Source organism: Rhinatrema bivittatum, chromosome 8 (genome assembly GCF_901001135.1).
Source record: "Rhinatrema bivittatum chromosome 8, aRhiBiv1.1, whole genome shotgun sequence".
Classification (NCBI taxonomy): Eukaryota; Metazoa; Chordata; class Amphibia; order Gymnophiona; family Rhinatrematidae; genus Rhinatrema; species Rhinatrema bivittatum.
In genome coordinates, this window is record NC_042622.1 from 188,788,160 (window position 1) to 188,806,247 (window position 18,088).

At 41.7% G+C, this 18,088-nt stretch overlaps 1 protein-coding gene across 1 annotated transcript in view; it reads left to right on the forward strand.

The window, feature by feature from the left end:
• The window catches only part of LOC115096908 (dynein beta chain, flagellar outer arm-like), a 630,228-nt gene that overhangs the window by 370,397 nt on the left and 241,743 nt on the right, over positions 1-18,088 (forward strand). The window contains 5 exon segments of the mRNA XM_029612190.1: positions 1,125-1,309; positions 12,670-13,220; positions 14,735-14,838; positions 14,840-14,908; positions 15,499-15,657. Coding sequence (XP_029468050.1) covers positions 1,125-1,309; positions 12,670-13,220; positions 14,735-14,838; positions 14,840-14,908; positions 15,499-15,657 — 1,068 coding nt within the window.

The following is an 18,088-nucleotide window of genomic DNA, read 5'->3' on the forward strand; positions in this document are numbered from 1 at the left end:
ATTTAAAGCACCCTAACGCTTCAGAAATTTCTTTAAGACTTGCTGATCTATTTATGCTATTTTGACGTACATTTTTCCAAATGTAGATATAATCAAAATGAGCTACTAGATGGCTGATTGAAATACTTTGTGCAAATTGAAGTGATGTTTTCAGTTGCATAATCTATAATTGCCTCTCTGGGACAGCGACTCATTAGAACTAGTGTGCAATTTGTTGTGACGTGCGGAAACAATTTATTTAAAATTTTAAAATTTTATTTAGCTTTATTGTTTTATTCTCTTCATGCTCATGATTGATTGTTTTTTTAAGAATTTTTTGCTTGTTTTATTTTTTTTATTTTATTGTTGCGTTGCTTTGACCTTTCGTTTGAAAAGGTGAATGAGAGATAAAAATTGATTGATTTGATTGAATAACTGAGGATCTGGTAATGAAATTACCATAAAAATAAATTTGTTTTCTTTAGCAAATTTACCATTCCACATCACAGAGGGTTTTTTTTTTTTTAATTTTTGGTAAACCAAAAAAGAAGCTTTTTGTTGCATGGATTGGATCTGAGGTTCACCAGGGAAGTGCCAATAAATTCTGAAATAGAAAAACTTCTAATGTTAGTGTTTTCTTTGCATATTTTCCTGACTTTTCTGCTATACTCTGTGCATCTTTCCTTGAATTTGCTTATTTGTTTCCTCTTTATACTTTCATTTCCTGCCTCTGGTGCTTTGTAGAATTTTTCCATCGGGCTCCAAGTCACCAGGTCCACCTAAAGCTAGAAAGAAAGCTGGGAGGTAGATGAAGTCCAGTTTGGAGGACTTAGTAGGGAAAAGCACTTGACGTGGAAACAGACGAATTCCAGATAAATGTTGCACCTGGCTGGACCACATAAATTTCTATAAACTTTCTGACACAGAAAGGGATTGAATTAGTACAAGTCTGAAGTTTGTGAGCAGTAGCACCAGTCTTTCTGAAATGTTTGTATAGCTTTCTAATAGTTTTGTTCCATTACATCACTGGGGCAGATACATGGACATTTTTACTGAACCAGTGACTCCTTTCAGCACCTGGTTTATTATACTTTCTATGTTGTCATGTTTGCAGTGCACTCATGGCAGAGCAAATTATTTTGCAGGTGACCAGTGCAGGACTGACCTACTCCAAAGAAAGTGCCTGGACCTTCTTTCTGCAAGCAGTACAGCAAAATCTTCGCTGGATACTGATCCACTATAGCACTGGATCCAACTTTCATCAAATGTGTCTTGAATTCCCTTCACTAATTAATGCAGTCAATGTGTACTTTATTCCCCATTGGCCCAGGTAGGTGTACTCCTACTACTCCTACTCCTACTCCTACTACTGCTATTACTACTACTTAACATTTCTATAGTGCTACACGACATATTCAGTAGGGATGTGAATCGTTTTTCTGACGATTTTAAATATCATGTTTGATATTTCAAAATTCGTCAGATTTCAGAGCCCTCCGAAACAGATAGGAACCCCACGAATGGTTCGTGTGGTTTTCGTATCGTTTTGGGGGTAGGGGAGAAAGGGAACACATCCAAAAAACCTTCCCCCCCAAACTCACCCCGACCCTTTAAATATAATTCTTTAGAATCCCCCACCCTGCCGACCACCCCCCAAATCTTTCTTAAAATACCTGGTGGTCCAGCGGGGGTCCCGGGAGCGATCTCCGGCTCTCGGGCCATCGGCTGCCAGTAAACAAAATGGCGCCGATGGCCCTTTGCCCTTACCTTGTGACAGGGGCTACTGGTGCCATTGGTCGGCCCCTTTCACATGGTAGGAGCAATGGACAGCCGGGGGGTTGGGAAGGCCGTTGGACCACCAGGTACTTAAAGAAAGTTTTTTTGGTGGTGGGGGGGGGGGGGGTTGGGAGGGTGCAGGTTAACCCTGGCCGCCTTGGAAATCTCATGCAGCTGTACTGTCACTTGGTCACCTGGCCTTGTATTCTTCCCTTTTCTGTTTGATGAGGAAACACTCAAGCCCCCCCCCCCCCTCCCCTATCTCATTCCTCTACTTGTTACTCCTGCCCTTAGTATTGTGCTCTGTGTCAGTCCCAAGCATGTCATGATTTGGTTACTAATTCCTCTGCCTATATACTATCATCAGTAAAGAAGTATTTCCTCATGCATTACCTCAGGGCTCTATTTATTATGGGTATGTTGCATACCTTTCATGGTACCAGTGGTTGATCCATGCTTTCCTGATACACTTTTGCCCTTATATGGCAAAACATCTTGTTGAATAAACTCAGATTATTTACATTGAATATCCTCTTGAACTGAAAAATGACATTTCTTATCACTCTAAGTACAACACTGAAGTATCATAAACTAAAGTCAATATTTGAATAATGTTTTATCATGCTCTGCAGTTCTGTTTTTGCAGTGCTTTATAATAGCTGTAAAGAAAAACTTGAAAATAATCACAGACACTTAATGCAGATGTTCTACCAATGATGAGCTAAGAGTTAGCAAACCATCTAGGGCAAAGAGAAATGCCATAGCAGGAAAACTAGTTGCTATCTTTATTGAGCCCATGTACAGGGATTTACTTTTTTTTTTTCAATATCTCTTTCTTGTAACCATAATGGTCCATTTCCAATTAACTAACTCTAAATTATTCAAAACAGAATACAACAATCTACATAAAATCTTAACTACTACATCTGTTGTTACATTGCATCGAGCAGAACACAGATCATACCATACCCAAAAGAAAGACAAATAGCTTAATTATAAAGAGAGAGAGAATAGGCAATCTGTCATGGGTACTTTAAATCATGATCTTTATTAAGGATATATGCATGTTCTGAATATGACGTGTATTGTTTGCCACATTGTTAGGTGCTAGCCTGGCCATGGGTGACGGACAGTTCAAAGGCAAGATAAGCCTGATACCACCAGAGCAGAGCCTCAGTTGGTAATTGCAATCAGGTTCGGGCTGAGGTCAGAATCAGGTGATCAGATGGGAGTAGAATTGCACAAAGTGAGAGAGCAGAGTCACGGTATAAGCTGGAAGAAGAAGCCAAAGAAAAATCCGGCACATCAAGAAGGGAGGAACAAACCCCAGGAAGCGGGTGAGGATTTGGGTAGGCAGGAATAAACCACACAAACAAGGTTGTAGCAGAGCTTCAGAAACTGGCTCAAAGAGTTCACTGCACCACCAGGGAGCCATATTTAAACCAGAGGTTTAAATATAGCAGCCAATCGGAGATGAGCCCCTACTGGGTCAATAGGCTGGCAGTCATGTGGAGCTTCGTGCAGTCAGCAGAGAGAATTAATTTACTGGGAAGCCCTGTAGCTTGTGCTTGGACTTGTGGCTCATTTGTTAGGGCTCTTGGTTGCTAGTTCCAGAGGCTTCTGGTTCAAGATTGGCTGGACCTAACACACAACTATAGATGCTTAGCATTGATTTACCCATTTTGTTGCATTTGCAAGCTTCCCCTTTTTAAATATTTAATTCTGTGTATTTAAATCAGGAGAGATGTTGCAGAATTGGCATAGTAACTTTCTGCCCTTTTCTAAATTTACAATTTCCCAATTAGTGCCGAAATTTGATATACTATTCACAAAGAAAAAAGTTCTCAGAATGAAAATATTAACTTTTTAGATCTCTTCAGTAATGGGACAGTGGAAAGGAAAAGTGGTAATGGAACCCACGAGGGAGGGTGTGACACTCAACCTAGTGCTCACTAACGGGGATGTCTCTAATGTCCGGATAAGTGCCCACCTGAGCACCAGTAATCATCAAAAGGTATGGTTTAATAACGCAAATAAGATAAAGAGAAGTCACAGGAAAACCCAAGTTCTGAATTCCAAAAATATGGACTTTGACAAAATGGGGAGGTACCTGGAGGAAGAACTTAGAAGACTGGGAGAAAATGGGCAAGTTGGAACAACAGAGGGACAAATTAAATGGAGTTATTAGAAAGGCAAAAAATCTGTTAGAAAAGTAATCAAAAGTAAGAGAAAAAAAGAAACTGATTTGGTTCTCAAAGGAGGTGGTTGAGAAAATAAAGGCCAAAAGAACAGCGTTCAGGAAGTATAAAGGATCCCAAAAAGAGGAACATAGGGAAGAATACCTGGTGAAACTGAGGGAGATGAAGAAAGAAATCAAGAAAGCAAAGGTTCAAGCGGAAGAAAGGATTGCCAAAGAGCTAAAGAGAGGTGAGCAAACAATTTTCAGATACATCAGAGAAAGAATGGAGGCCTGTAGTGGTATAGTGAAATTGAAAAGTGACAAGGAGCAAGGTGTAGAGATAGACGAAGAAATGGCAGAAATATTAAACAAATACTTCAGTTCTGTGTTCACTAAAGAAGACCTTGGAGAAGGACTGTTACTGGTTAACAAGACCATAGAAGGGAATGGGGTAGATGCAACTCCTTTTACAGAAGAGAATGTTTGGGAAGAGCTAGGAAAACTGAAAGTGGACAAGGCCATGGGGGCTGGATGAAATACATACCAGGAAACTACAGGATCTCAGATGTCCTGGCGGGTCCGCTGAAAGACCAGTTTAATAAATCCCTGGAAACAGGAGTGGTGCTGCGAGATTGGAAAAGAGCGGTTGGGGTCCCACTTCACAAGAGTGGGAGCAGAGAGGAGGCTGGAAACTACAGGCCAGTTAGCCTCACCTCGGTGGTGGGATAATTAATGGAGACTCTGCTGAAAGAAAGGATACTGAACTATCTACAATCCAGTAAGTTGCTGGATCCAAGGCAGCATGGATTCACCAGGGAAAAGTCCTGTCAGGCAAATCTGATTGATTTTTTTTGATTGGGTGACTAGAGAATTGGATTGAGGAAAAGCGCTGAATGTGATTTACTTGGATCTCAGCAAAGCTTTTGATACAGTCCCTCATAGGAGGCTAGTGAATAAAATGAGAAGCTTGGGAGTTGGCGCCAAGGTGGTGGAGTAGATTACAAACTGGGTGACTGACAGGAGATGGCGGGTAATGGTAAATGGAACCTACTCTGAAGAGAAAACAGTGATAAGTGAAGTGCCACAAGGATCAATATTGGGACCAATATCTTTGTGAGCGACACTGCGGAAGGAATAGAAGGTAAAGTTTATCTGTTTGCAGATGATACTAAGATCTACAACAGAGTGGACATACCTGAAGGAGTAGAGATAATTAAAAGTGATTTAAGAAAGCTTGAAGAGTGGTCAAAGATTTGGCAGCTGGGATTCAATGCCAAAAAGTGCAGCGTCATCTATCTGGGATGCGATAATCTAAGAGAGCTGTATGTGATAGGGGATGAAAGACTGATGTGCACGGACCAAGAGAGAGATCTTGGGGCATAGTGTCTGGCGATCTGAAGGCAGCAAAGCAATGTAACATAGTCAGATGAATGCTAGGCTGCATAGAGAGAGGCATAACCAATAAGAAAAATGAGGTGATAATCCCCTTGTACAGGTGCTTAGGGAGCCTTTACCTGGAATACTGTATTAAGTTTTGGAGCCTGTATCTCAAAAAGGATAGCGACAGGATGGAAGTAAACTGAAATGGTGTGGGGTCAGTATCAGAAGACTTATGAGGAGAGGCTGAAGGATCTAAATATATGTACTCTGGAAGAGAGGTGGTGCAGGAAAGATATGATATAGACCTTCAGATACCTGAAATATTTTTTTTTCAAACCTTTATTTAGAATTTTCCAGCATGACAAAAATTACAACAAAAATGTTTCTTACAGAAAACATAAGCATATATTCCCCCCTTCCATCCCTATCCCTCCCTTTCCCTACCCTTCTCACCCATTATCTGTGTTTCTTATTGGGTGGCAAACACCTATTATCTACCCTTCTCTCCATACACATTCAGTAATATATAGATCCAATGTTCACATTTGAGGGAAAAACTTCTAAATAGACAAACCAGCTGCCCTGCAATATTCCTGATTTCCAAAGGACACAAATATTCCCCATTAGGACAAAGAGAATAACACACTACAGGCTTTAGGGTTCAAAAACAGAATATAAGGCTTCCATGTCTCCAAAAAGGAATCATATTTACTGCGGGAAGAAAAGTTCCTGGGAGATTTGCTCAAACACCATCAGATTATGTAGCATTAATTTCCATTGTAAAAAATGAGGGCTTCTCTTCTGTCAGTCATTGTGCTAGGCTTGTTTTCTTGGCCAATAAGAACGCCTTTTGTAGTAACATCTGATGTGATTTAGTAACCCAGGAAAGGCTGTCATCCATAGAGTTGAACAAGCAGATGAGAGAAGACATTGGAATAGACCGACCAAGCAGCCTCTTTAAATAACAGAAAATGTCCTTCCAAAATATCTGAACCACTGCACAAGCCAAGAAACAGTGGAACGAGATTGCTCTATCAGTATGGCACTTCAGGCATTTATCCGTTGGTGACATTTTGTCCTTGAACTCTCGGGAGTGTGATATATACAGTCGTCACAAAAATATGAATTGTTTCTTTAGAAGCAAGACATTCTCAGAAACAAGAAGTAAATTTTTAAAACAAGATTGCAGCACTTTAGACGAGATTGGGACATCCAGGTCTTGGTTCCAAAGAGATACCAAATCCTGTAAATTATCAAGAGTATCTATGTCCATAATTGCTTTCAGCAAAGAAGCACACGTAATCCTTTGAGGACCCACAAGGAAGAACTGTTCCAGCCTTTGATCACTGCTCAAGTTCAATCGCTTGGAAAGGCCAACCTCAATGAAATGTCTCATTTGTAAATACGCTTAGACCAAATTCCATTTGCAAGTCTGCAATGAAATGTCAATGAAATGTCTCATTTGTAAATATGCTTAGAAATCTTTGTGGCAGACCAAATTCCATTTGCAAGTCTGCATAGGATCGTACAAGGCCACTCTCCATATGTACCAATTGCTGTACTTTGGTTAAACTTTTAAAGATCCATTGTGAGAATATTGAGTTCTCCGTGCCTGGTGTGAACCGTGGGTGTCCGATTATAGAGAGAAAAGGGAAGATTTCCCAGGACATCTATAGCTTAGTACAAAGCTGCCTCAATGCAAGGCAACAAGCGATAAGAATTGGATTACCGTGAGCAAACAAATCAGGTGTCCGAGCATGCAATAGGTTACGCAGTTGAAACGGTTTACTCCACTCTTGTAAAAAGCTGGTGGGAGAGTAGACAGCAGTCACAAAAAGCAAGTCTTTTACATGCCTTAATAAACATGCTAAGTTGAAATTGTGCAGGTTAGGACAGCCCAACCCCTCCCCTCCTTATGCAGTGGCAGCATCACCTTGTGCAAGCTTAGATATAGGAGTAATGAAGAGGCCTCAGACAGCTTTCATGGCAGGCAGGCAGAGAGAAGGCAAAGAGGCAAAGAGGGTTTGTCCTCCCGAGCCTCTTCCTTTTATTGTACATTCATACAAAGGCAGATGATGTGTCATTACATGATTGGCTACTTTCCCATAGCAACAGAAGAGTCATTACACCATTGGCTTTAGCTCAGGGGGTGTGCACGGATCATATCATTGGCTGCTGAAATCTATACCTCCTGACTTTGTCCTGCCTCTGACTAGGGAAAACCCAGCCCCTCCCCCAGGAATTCAGGGCCAACAGGTATCCTTTCCCAGGCAGAGACTTAAGCACAAGTGATGCTTTTATTCAGGCAAATGTCAGGGAGAAGGGAAGTTAGTGTTTAAACCCTGAAATGGCTTGCTGGCAAGCGCATATTTCCCACATTAAGCGCACTCGTTAATTTCCCCAGTGCTCTATGCAGATCCACAATATGCTTTTTTTTTTATCCACACTGGTAACATTTAATTTATAAAACATAGAGCCACCTAGGCAGTTTCATCATCTTAAACAACTGGATCTTACCCGATTATAGAAAGGGGGAGAAAGCCCCAATCAGACATTTTTTGTTTGGTTTTCGCTAATAGTGGAAAAATATTACTGTCATATATGTTCTGAATGTCCACTGGAACTTTTAACCCTAGATATTTCATCTCAGTATCAACCCAACGGAGGGGAAAAGGACCCAGCCAGTTTGACTTTAAAGTTCCCAGCACATCCAAAGTTTCTGATTTGTCGAGATTTATTTTTAACCCTGAGAACCGACCAAAATGAACTTGCAAATCCAGCACTTTTTGCAATGAGCTAATGGGTTCAGTCAAAAAAACCCAAAACATCTGCAAATGCTGCCATTCTAAAGTGTTCTTTACCTAATTGGAACCCCAATATATCCGTGCACTCATCAGTGTTCTGTAAAAGAGGGTCTAAGGAAAGTATGTATAAAAGTGGGGATAATGGGCACCCTTGCCTCATGCTCCACTTTAGTTCAAATTCTTGAGACATAAATCTGTTTGCTAAAATGATGGAACAAGGCTGTTGGTAAAGCAATGAGATATTGTGCATAAAATTTCCCATAAACCCATACCTGCGCAATACAGAAAACAAATATTCCCATGACACCTGGTCAAATGACTTTTCGGCGACAAATCCCTCTACTAAGGCCTGAGTCCAGTAAAATCTACTCTGTAGCAGAGCTGTCCACAGTCTCACAATGTGTTTACCTGCTGTTCTCCCCTTCACAAACCATGCTTGATTATGAGAGACTAAGATGGGAAGCACTGCATTGAGTCTATTAGCTAGAATTTTTGCAATAAATTTGAGATTAAAGTACAGGCATGATATGGGTCTATAGGAGGCTGGTGAGGAGGGGTCTTTGCCGCTTTTGGGGAGAACCGTGATATAAGCTTTCTTGGCTTCTTTTGGAAATGTATCAGTATGAAGGGCTTCAGCAAAGAAATTTCACAATGCCTCTCCTATTTCTCCTTTCAAAATCCTATAAAAGTCCACATTAAGCCCATCGGGACCTGGTGCCTTATGAAGGGGACTAGAGTGTATACCTTCCTAAACCTCTCGAAGATGCAACGGCCTATTTAACTGATTAGTAGTCAAGCTCGGCATATCCAATCCTTGAAAAATTCGCTCTTCCTCAATATGCGCTCCATCAGGGCGCTCATTGGTATAGAGCCTTTCATAAAAGGCCCAAAAGATCTTGCAGATTTCAGTGGCTGAGGTCTGTCGCATCCCTTTATCATTTTTTAAGGCCTCAATGAAATTACTCCCTCTCTTTATCCTAAGTTAGCTAATAGCTTGCCTGCTTTATTCCAAAATGTATATAGTTTGTGGGATGAGAATAGTAAGGTTCATTTTCTGATGTAGATAACAATTTAACAAGATGTTTATTTGCTGCAGACGGAGGGCCAATCAACTGTGCTTTTACTTTTTGAAGCGCGCTATCCTTTTATTTAGCAATTTATGTTTCTGGATTAGATATGCCATGATCTCACCCCTCAGTGTAGCCTTCCCTGCTTCCCAATAAAGTAATGGGGGATATCCTTATGTTGAGAGTTATGTTTTTCAAATTCCCGCCACTTAACTTTAAGAAACTCCTGTAAATCCCTATCGCCAGCAAGATAAGTAGGGAATACACCAATGTCATTGTGTTGCCCTTGGTCCCCCCAACTTTAAATCCACCCAGATTAGAGAGTGATCAGAAAATTCTGTAGGTCCTATTTCAGTGCCTGCAACTTTAGAAAAACATGTCTTGGAGATCAAGAAGTAATCTATACAGGACATTGTCAAATGTGCCCTGGAGATATGTGTGAAATCTTTTACCTCAGGATGCAGCACCCACCAGGTATGTAATAGTTGAAGTTTTTTGTTTTTTTTTAATAGTTGAAGATGTTTACACACGTAGGAAATTCCCTTATTCTTCCCTAGACCTGGGACGACTACCTTGGAGGATCTATCAACTTCTGGATCTACTACACAGTTGAAATCTCCGGCAACTATCAGGGTACCTGTTGCCTGAAAAACCATCATGTTCACCAACCCCTCAAAGAACTTATGATTGTACACATTCGGGGCATAAATGCTACATAAAGTGACTTCTTGGCCATATAATTTCCCAACCACTACCACATATCGGCCTTCATTATCACTAAATGTATCTGTGGGTTCAAAAGCCACCTGTTTCCCCATTAAGATTGTGACTCCCCCTTTTCTATTAACCGCTGGAGAATAGAAAATACCCCCCACCCAATCTCTCACCAGTTTATCAGTTTCCCAGGCGGTCAAGTGTATCTTCTGTATTTTTGACTTCTGCCTACTGAGTGATTGTAACATCCTAGCCTGCTTAATCCAGGACCCCAGCCCAGCTATATTCCATGAGATGAATCAGAGATTCTCAGCCATATTTAATCCAGTACAGTAGAACTACAATAAAAGGGGCTCCATAATAAAACTCAATAGCACTGTTCCCCCCCCCGCAGCCTAGAGGACCACTCTTTGTCCTGTGTGCCATATCCCTCTTGCAGTTAAAGATAAATATAACTGCCACCAGTGTATGTTTACTCGATAGTCTGCCATATCCATATATCTATCTAAATCCTCCCCTAACCCACCCTCCTTCTCAGTCCATTCCCCAAGTCCCCAACACCCCCAGAGCCACAAACAAAGGGCCTCCAAATAAAGGAGGAAGGGAAACCACATGGCATATCCGTACCAATACCCCCTCCACACCTCCCTCTAAGATCTCGTGTAACAAACATGAGAAAACACATCTGATGTTTCCATTCAATTAGCTTCTAAAGATGAATAACATAGTACAGGAAAAGAATAACAAAGAATGATTCCTGAACTTCTGAGAAAACTTGTGCAAATCAGACCAGGAAAAGAGCATCAGGGACCCTCTCTCGCCTTGAACAAGTGCTCCCACCTGGAAGACCTGAAAATAGTAGCGAGCAGAGCTAGGAGCACAGTTTACAATCATTTATTCAGCAGGAAGTCCAGAATTTTGTTTGGTGGCATCCACAGAATCAAATACCTTCCATGTACCATTGTGCTCCAGCCGCAACCTTGCAGGGTATTGCAGAGTGAAATGCAGATAGCAATTGAACAATTCTGCACAGAGTGGAGAAAACTCTTTGCGTTTCTGAGAGACAGCATCAGAATAATCCTGAAAAATCATGATCTTGTGTCCATCATGTGCCAGAGATGATGCCTTCCTATAAGCTTGCAGGATTTTGACTTTGTGCATAAAGTTCAGAAACCTCGCAATCACTATTCAGGGCCTGGTCATGCCCTGGGCTCTGGATCCCAGCTTATGTACCCTCTTAACAAAGCAGCGGCCTTCCAAATTTTCTAGGCCCAGTGCTGTCAGCAACCAGCCCTCCAGCCCACAAACCTAAGGTTATTTCTATGTGATCTATTTTCTAGATCGTCTATCTTAGATTCCAGCACTAGGACTTGTTTAGCGAGCTCTTCCTTTGCCTGCAGAAAAGCTTGTGTATCTGATTCCACGCTTTCAATCCGCTGCTGTGTGTCATCTACCTGACGCTTAATTTCAACAAGTGTTTCATTGCCGGCAGCTATCTCCTGGAAACGGCCATCCAAGGCTTGAACCACTGCCTTGGTGACATCCTCCACAATTATATCACTCATGGCAGAGATACATGGGCTTGGGGGTCCGTCGGCCATCTTAGAATCAGACAGTCGGCCGACAACCTTCTCCCTGTGCTGCGGTTTCGTCGATATTTCAGTGCCAGCCCGAGTGAAAAATGTTCCAGGCACTATTGTGAGGTCCCCAGGCTGTGTTTGGCTGCCACAGTGTCTCACAGTCCTCCGAAGTAGATCAAGGTACGGAGGGGGGACCAGGAGCAGGACAGAGACGTGACTCACCTGCTCATTGGATCACGTGGTCTTCTACCTGAAAGATTTTAATGATGCACGAACTTTAAACCATTTTCATTGGAAAGAAATCAGTAGATCTAAGGGTCGTGAAATGAAACTCTGTGGGGGACGACTCAGAACCAACACCAGAAAATATTTCTTCATAAAGAGGGTGGTGGATGCCTGGAATACCATTCCAGAGGAGGTGGTGAAGATGAAAACAGTCAAAGAATTCAAAGTGGCATGAGATAAACACTGTGGATCCCTAAAGGCTAGACGATGGAAATGAAGAAAAGAGTACATGTGGGTAACTTGCCGGTGCAGTGGTAACTACCATTAATTAATAAGCCTTGATACATTTGATGCAAAAACTGCAACATTGTTTTCCACTTTTAACGGCACGGGAAAAGGGGAATTGGATTCAGACAATAACCAATGAAGGCTTCAACTTTTACAGTCTGGGAAATTGATAAGTATAGAGGTGACCTGCAAGAAGCAGTAATTACTATCCTTAACAGAAGGCAAGAGATTAATAAGCCTTGATGCTTTTGATGCAACTATGTCACTTTCTGCTTTAATGGTGGTGGGGTGGAAAAGGAATTGGATTCAGATGACAACTAGCATGGGCTCTCTGATTTTTATGATCTGGGGTACTGATACACGCAGGACTGCTTCTAAGGCCAAGTCCATAAGCAAAGCATGTCAGCAATGTCTGAATTTTCAAGAAGGCTCATCACCCGAGTAAAAATGTTGCTAGCAGAACATTTTTTTTATGGGTTATCATAAGGTTTGGGAGTAACTGCATGGAGCGGCAGGTGCTAACCTTAAGAGAAACATGGGGGTAGCCTGCACGGCGCAGCAGATACTACCACATGAAGTTTGTTGGGCAGGCTGGATGGACCATTTGGTCCTTTTCTGCCGCCATTACTATGTTACCATGTTAGGTTATACTGACTTTTGTGTCCTCTTCCTTTCAGGAAGTGTCTCGTGGAGCATGCTGCCCACCATATTCAAGACCTTGACATGCTCACAGAAAAAGAAAAGGAAAACGCCTGTCATCTCTTGGCTTCCATGCACGTCGCCATGACAAAGCATGATAAACACGAACGTGGGAAATATGGTAATCTCACCAATGCAACATTTGAGAAGTTCACCCAGTGCTTTGGGGCACTGATGAAGAAGAGATACCGAGAGGTCACCAGGGAGCACGAAATCATCAAGAAAGCCCTGGCTCGGACTGAAGGTAAAATAAATTCATATGCAGCGCTGACGCATGCCCTTCAGCAGCAGATGGAGATGCTGGAAATACATGAACAGGGAATCATAAAAATCCTGGTCCAGACTGCCCAGGATAAAGCGGTGGCAGAGCTAAAAATCCAGTATATTCACCAGCATCTGAAGAAAATAAAAAGGCTTCGGAAACTGCTCCCGGAATACCAGTTGGCGCACGAGAGGGTAGTATTCAAAAGTTCAGCTATTGTAGTGGACATCAAAATGCTCATACAACACATGGATATTCAGGCATTGGGTAAGAATTTTAATAAAATATTTTCATTGCTTCATCTCAAAAGTAAATTCTTGATTTACTATTGTGAATGGCATTAAGAATTCTATTTAAGAATAAAATAGTACACACTGCCATTATACTATTTTATAGCACTGTGCATTGTTTGGAGATTTTCAAAAATCTTCACTTCTAAAATGACTACATTGTGTGGAGTTCCTATCGCTTTGCAGCCAACCCATTCAACTTCCGAGGCCTACCAGGTAGTATTGGAGAACAGCCCATTGGGGCAGATTTTAAAAGACTGCGTGCATAAATCCAGCCGGATTTACGCGCGCCTAAGTCCAGCCGGATTTACGCGCGCCTAAGTCCCGGAGCTTTGCTTGGGGGGCGTCGGGGGCGTTCCAGGGGCGGGGGTTGTGGGCGTGGTGCCAGTCCGGGGGCATTCCGGGGGCGTGGCCGAGGTCTCCGAACCAGCCCCCAGGCCGGGGAATGGTGCGCCGGCAGCTGGTCGGCGTGCGCAAGTTATGCCTGCCTTGGGTAGGCGTAACTTTCTGAACAAAGTTTGGGGGGGGGATTTAATTAGGGCTGGAGAGTGGGTTAGGTAGGGGAAGGGAGGGGAAGGTGGGGGGGGGGGCGGCGGAAAAAAAGTTCCCTCCAAGGCCGCTCCGAAATCGGAGCGGCCTCGGAGGGATGGAGGCAGGCCACTCGGCTCGGCACGTGCAGGTTGCACAATTGTGCACCCCCCTGCGCGCGCCGACCCTGGATTTTATAACATGCACGCGCTATAAAATCGGGCGTAGATTTGTTCGCGCCGTGTTGCGCGAACAAATCTATGCCCGCGCATAACTTTAAAAATCTACCCCATTGTGCATTGGTTTCTGATGGACTCCCCAGGAGTCTGACAACTGCCAGGAAAGAGAGAGAGAGAAATTTTGGCACGAAACAGATGGAAAAATGACAGAGAGACAAATATTCAAAAGATCTAGGTCCCTAAATCTAGGGGCTTATTTCTAGACACCTATGAAGTGGGTGTGGCCAGTGAAAGGTTGGATTTAGGGAATGCCCAGCATTGATTTCCAGTGCTAGCTGCCTAATGTAGGCACCTAAAGTTAGGAGAGTTGAATAGTAGGACCCAAATTAAGGGGTCTGTTTTAAGTGCCTAAGGTTTGAAAACATAGGGCCCCTAACTTTGACTGAATTTAGGATCTAACTTAGGGGCTCAGCTTTTTTTGAATGTTAGCTTCAGAAGTAATAGCTTCAGTTTTTCTTTCCCCTCAAATGAGCACTATACATCTCTGGCTGCAATTAAAAAAACCTGACTTTTCTGGATGCTTATATTAATATACAGCTGTAAGCTTATCAAGGATTGGTTTTAAGAATTACTAAACAATAATTAAAATACACAAGCCAGTCCATATCATAGTGAAAACAGGAATGAAGCTCAATAGCATGACACTTGAAGTATCTTACCGGAAAATTTTGGAAATTGAGAAAACGGTAAGAAATTTCCTTTTTTTTGGACTTCCATTTTCTAGGAGAGCTCCGTGGCATGCAGAAGCCCGACACAGACATAGAGGACCTCATGGCTTCAATAATTATAATTCTGAAATCTCCCAACAGTGACCTGACCTGGTCCAAGGGGGGCCAAGAGGCAGATGGCCAACCTTGACCGTTTCCTGAATGAGCTCAGTACTTTTAATGAAGTACAGGTAAGGAAGTTTAAAGGCAACGGTGTGAGGTAATGGTTGACGTTCCGCTGTCTTTCCCAACAAATAGGCCAGGTGAGCCCTGCTTCTGATATGTACGGTGGAACTTGTCTAAGCCTGATGCTGCTCTGTTTAGAACCTGATTCCGAGTCTCTGCTTCCTGAGCACACCCCCTGGATGGATGGATTTACCTCTGTGTAGTAGAAATCTGTGTAATGTGCCCACAGTGCAAAATACTGAGAAGGAAGGGCAACATTTCTATTGGAAAGTGTTAAGGGCAGGGCAGGAAATATAACCATGAAATCTGTCAGCTAGTAAAAGGGTGAATTTTGCAGGGGACATTCATTGTCTGCATTTGGCAGTATGTGCAATTGGGGACTTTCTTTGTTTTTTAAATTCCCTTTAGAAATGTATGTGTCAGAAATGTTACGTCGATTTTACCAATTGGAAATGAATCATAACAGATCACCTGATAAGAAACTGTTGCTACATTTTTTTAATACGCATTGTCCAGCCTCTATCGCCACTGTACAACGTAAATCATCCATTGCCATTTATCTGTTTTATTGTGGATTTTTGTGACTTGGTTTCAGTTGTCTGAGAGTACTTTGGAATTGTTGGAGCACAATGTCAAGAAGTCCTCATTCACTGTTGAAAACATGCAGAGAAAGGCTGGTGACAATGTGGCAGCAGGAACTCTTTTGAAATGGCTCCAAGGAGCTGTTCGCTACTACAGGATATTGGCATCCAAGGTACAAGGCTTCAGTTGGAGTAATCACGGGGCATTTTATCCCTTTTCCATATTATATACCAATATAATTCACACATTTTGGCATTTCCCAATGGGTACCTTTTTTTGTTTATCCTACATATGGGTATTTATGTACTGTGCAAAGTTTTGTAAAATGATGTATTGTTATCAATGTACACAACATCATACCAGATAGTTCACGTTGTTTCAAAGTCTTTATTTTACAACGAGCCTGCAATTTAAAGAGGCGATAACTGAAGTGATTTACACGGGTAAACTCATGGGTGATCATTGCTTCCCCACTCTGTGGGTGAAAGTACATGCATGTTCACAGCACATGTATTACCCGCTGGGAAAATTTGACAAAGACAGGTCTGGCGTCAGGAGGGGAGGGAAATTACTTGCAGAATTTGCATGATCAAAAACTCTGCACATAATTTCCAACATGTACTTTGCATCCATGTGTGCTCCAGCCAATTTTCGAAGGGAAGCTCCACAGCAGTTTACCTCTGAAAATGGGTTTGCAATCCCTTTCATTATTGCCATCCATGTTTGAGACCAGGGAAGTTTAGGTGTCTATTTCTCAAAGCATGTTAAAATTGCCTGTGGTAAATTGTGTATTAAAAGCATTATTTTGCATTAACTAATACATCTTCTCTAATGCAAACATTTAACTACACTTCTACGGGTGTAGTTAAGTGCTTGCACTACGGTTCGCGATAATGCAAACATGTTAGTTAATGCAAAGTGTGCTGCATTTGAATGAGCTTATTTGCATATTTATTTTTTGCATTTTATCAGCTTATTTAAATTTTTAATGCGGTAGTCTGCATTAATGTTTACAAAAGCATGTTATCATTGATGCCAATTTAACGTGCATTGAATATATTTAATGAACATTAGGAGCATTCAGTGCATGTTAATGCATTAGCTCTAATGCTCCTTGATAAATAGGCCACTCAGTGAGTCACTTGAGGTTGCACAGTAAGTGGTAGATTGAGGAGTTCAGCTGGGGTTTCCAGGTTCCTCACTGTTTGCTCTAAGAAGTACTGTGTTACACTGGCATGCAGTATATTACTTATAAAATAAGTTTTCACACTGAATGTAACAATAAGGCTTTGTCATACCTCTCTATATTTTATTCTGTTTTATTTATTTATTTTGGTGTTTATGTGTTACTATGTAGTAGAAGGCCCATAGTAAATTGTCAGATATGAAGAACTGCCTTCACAATTTTGAATTCTAATATACTGAAGTATACAAGCCTCTCAGTTTTTTTCTGTAATGGTCTAAAATATATCTAAATGTATTTATTAATTAAAATGTAGAACCTTATAGTTTCCACCCCCTTCCGGACTCCCTCCCCAAGCCTCTTCACTTGATTATCCAGGGATCCAATTCAAAGCCTTTGAGATATGTGCTATCCTCATATCAGGGCTTCCACTCCCATAAAAGCCTGGACAGCTAATCTAGCATGGTGGTAATTACATGCTATCTTTCATCCCAATAGGATGGCAGTATGCTATGAAACTATATGACTTCAGAAATGGACATGCTGCCATGGCTGGGGTAGAAGGTATGGCTTCCCAGACACAGGGCAGAAGTTTGATTGAAGGGTAGGAAAGTCATGTGACTCAGCGAAGGTCACAGAGAAAAATCAGAAGGAAAGCAGGAATTGAACTCTCTTGAGTTTCTAGAGTTCTTTTGATTCATAGTTCAGTGCTTTCTTACACCTTCAGTACACGTCCTCCATATTGTGGTCTTATGTGATTTCATTTAGACCTTACATGTTTTCATGTCCTTCTGGGTAGTCCAGCACCTGTCTTTAAAATTAATTTTGAGCTGTGTACCTCGTAGACCCTGAAGCCTATGAATAGCTCTTATTGGGCAGGTATCTGGTAGCAAGAAAACCATCAGTATCATTCATACATAAATTTGTCCTAAACAGGATCAGGAAAGCAGCCATTTTTAAGGCAGTGATGTCAACAATGGGGCCACTATTTACATAGGACAGGACACATTATAATATCATGGCTGCAAAATTCTATTAAAAAAGACAAAACAAAACAGTTCACTGCCCTCTTGAACTGGTCTGGGGTGGATTTAGCATTCACCCAGGAAATACTCCATGTCTGTCATGCTGTCACCATTAGCATACAGATTTTCTCTTTAATTTGACTTTCATGTGATAAGCATCACATCTCTTCGGATGTTCCTCTGCTACATAGCTACCTTAGCTCGTTTCATAATTTTAAGGTTCACGGCAGCCTAAGTAATGCAGGAGCTTTTTCTAATCAAATCATTCATTTCACTTGTCATTCATGTAATACTGAGATAATGAGATGAGAACTCAGTCTAACACGCATTGATTTGAGCCAGCGAAGGTGCTCTGATTTCAATTAGTAAAAAATCAAAATATAATGTAATGGTTG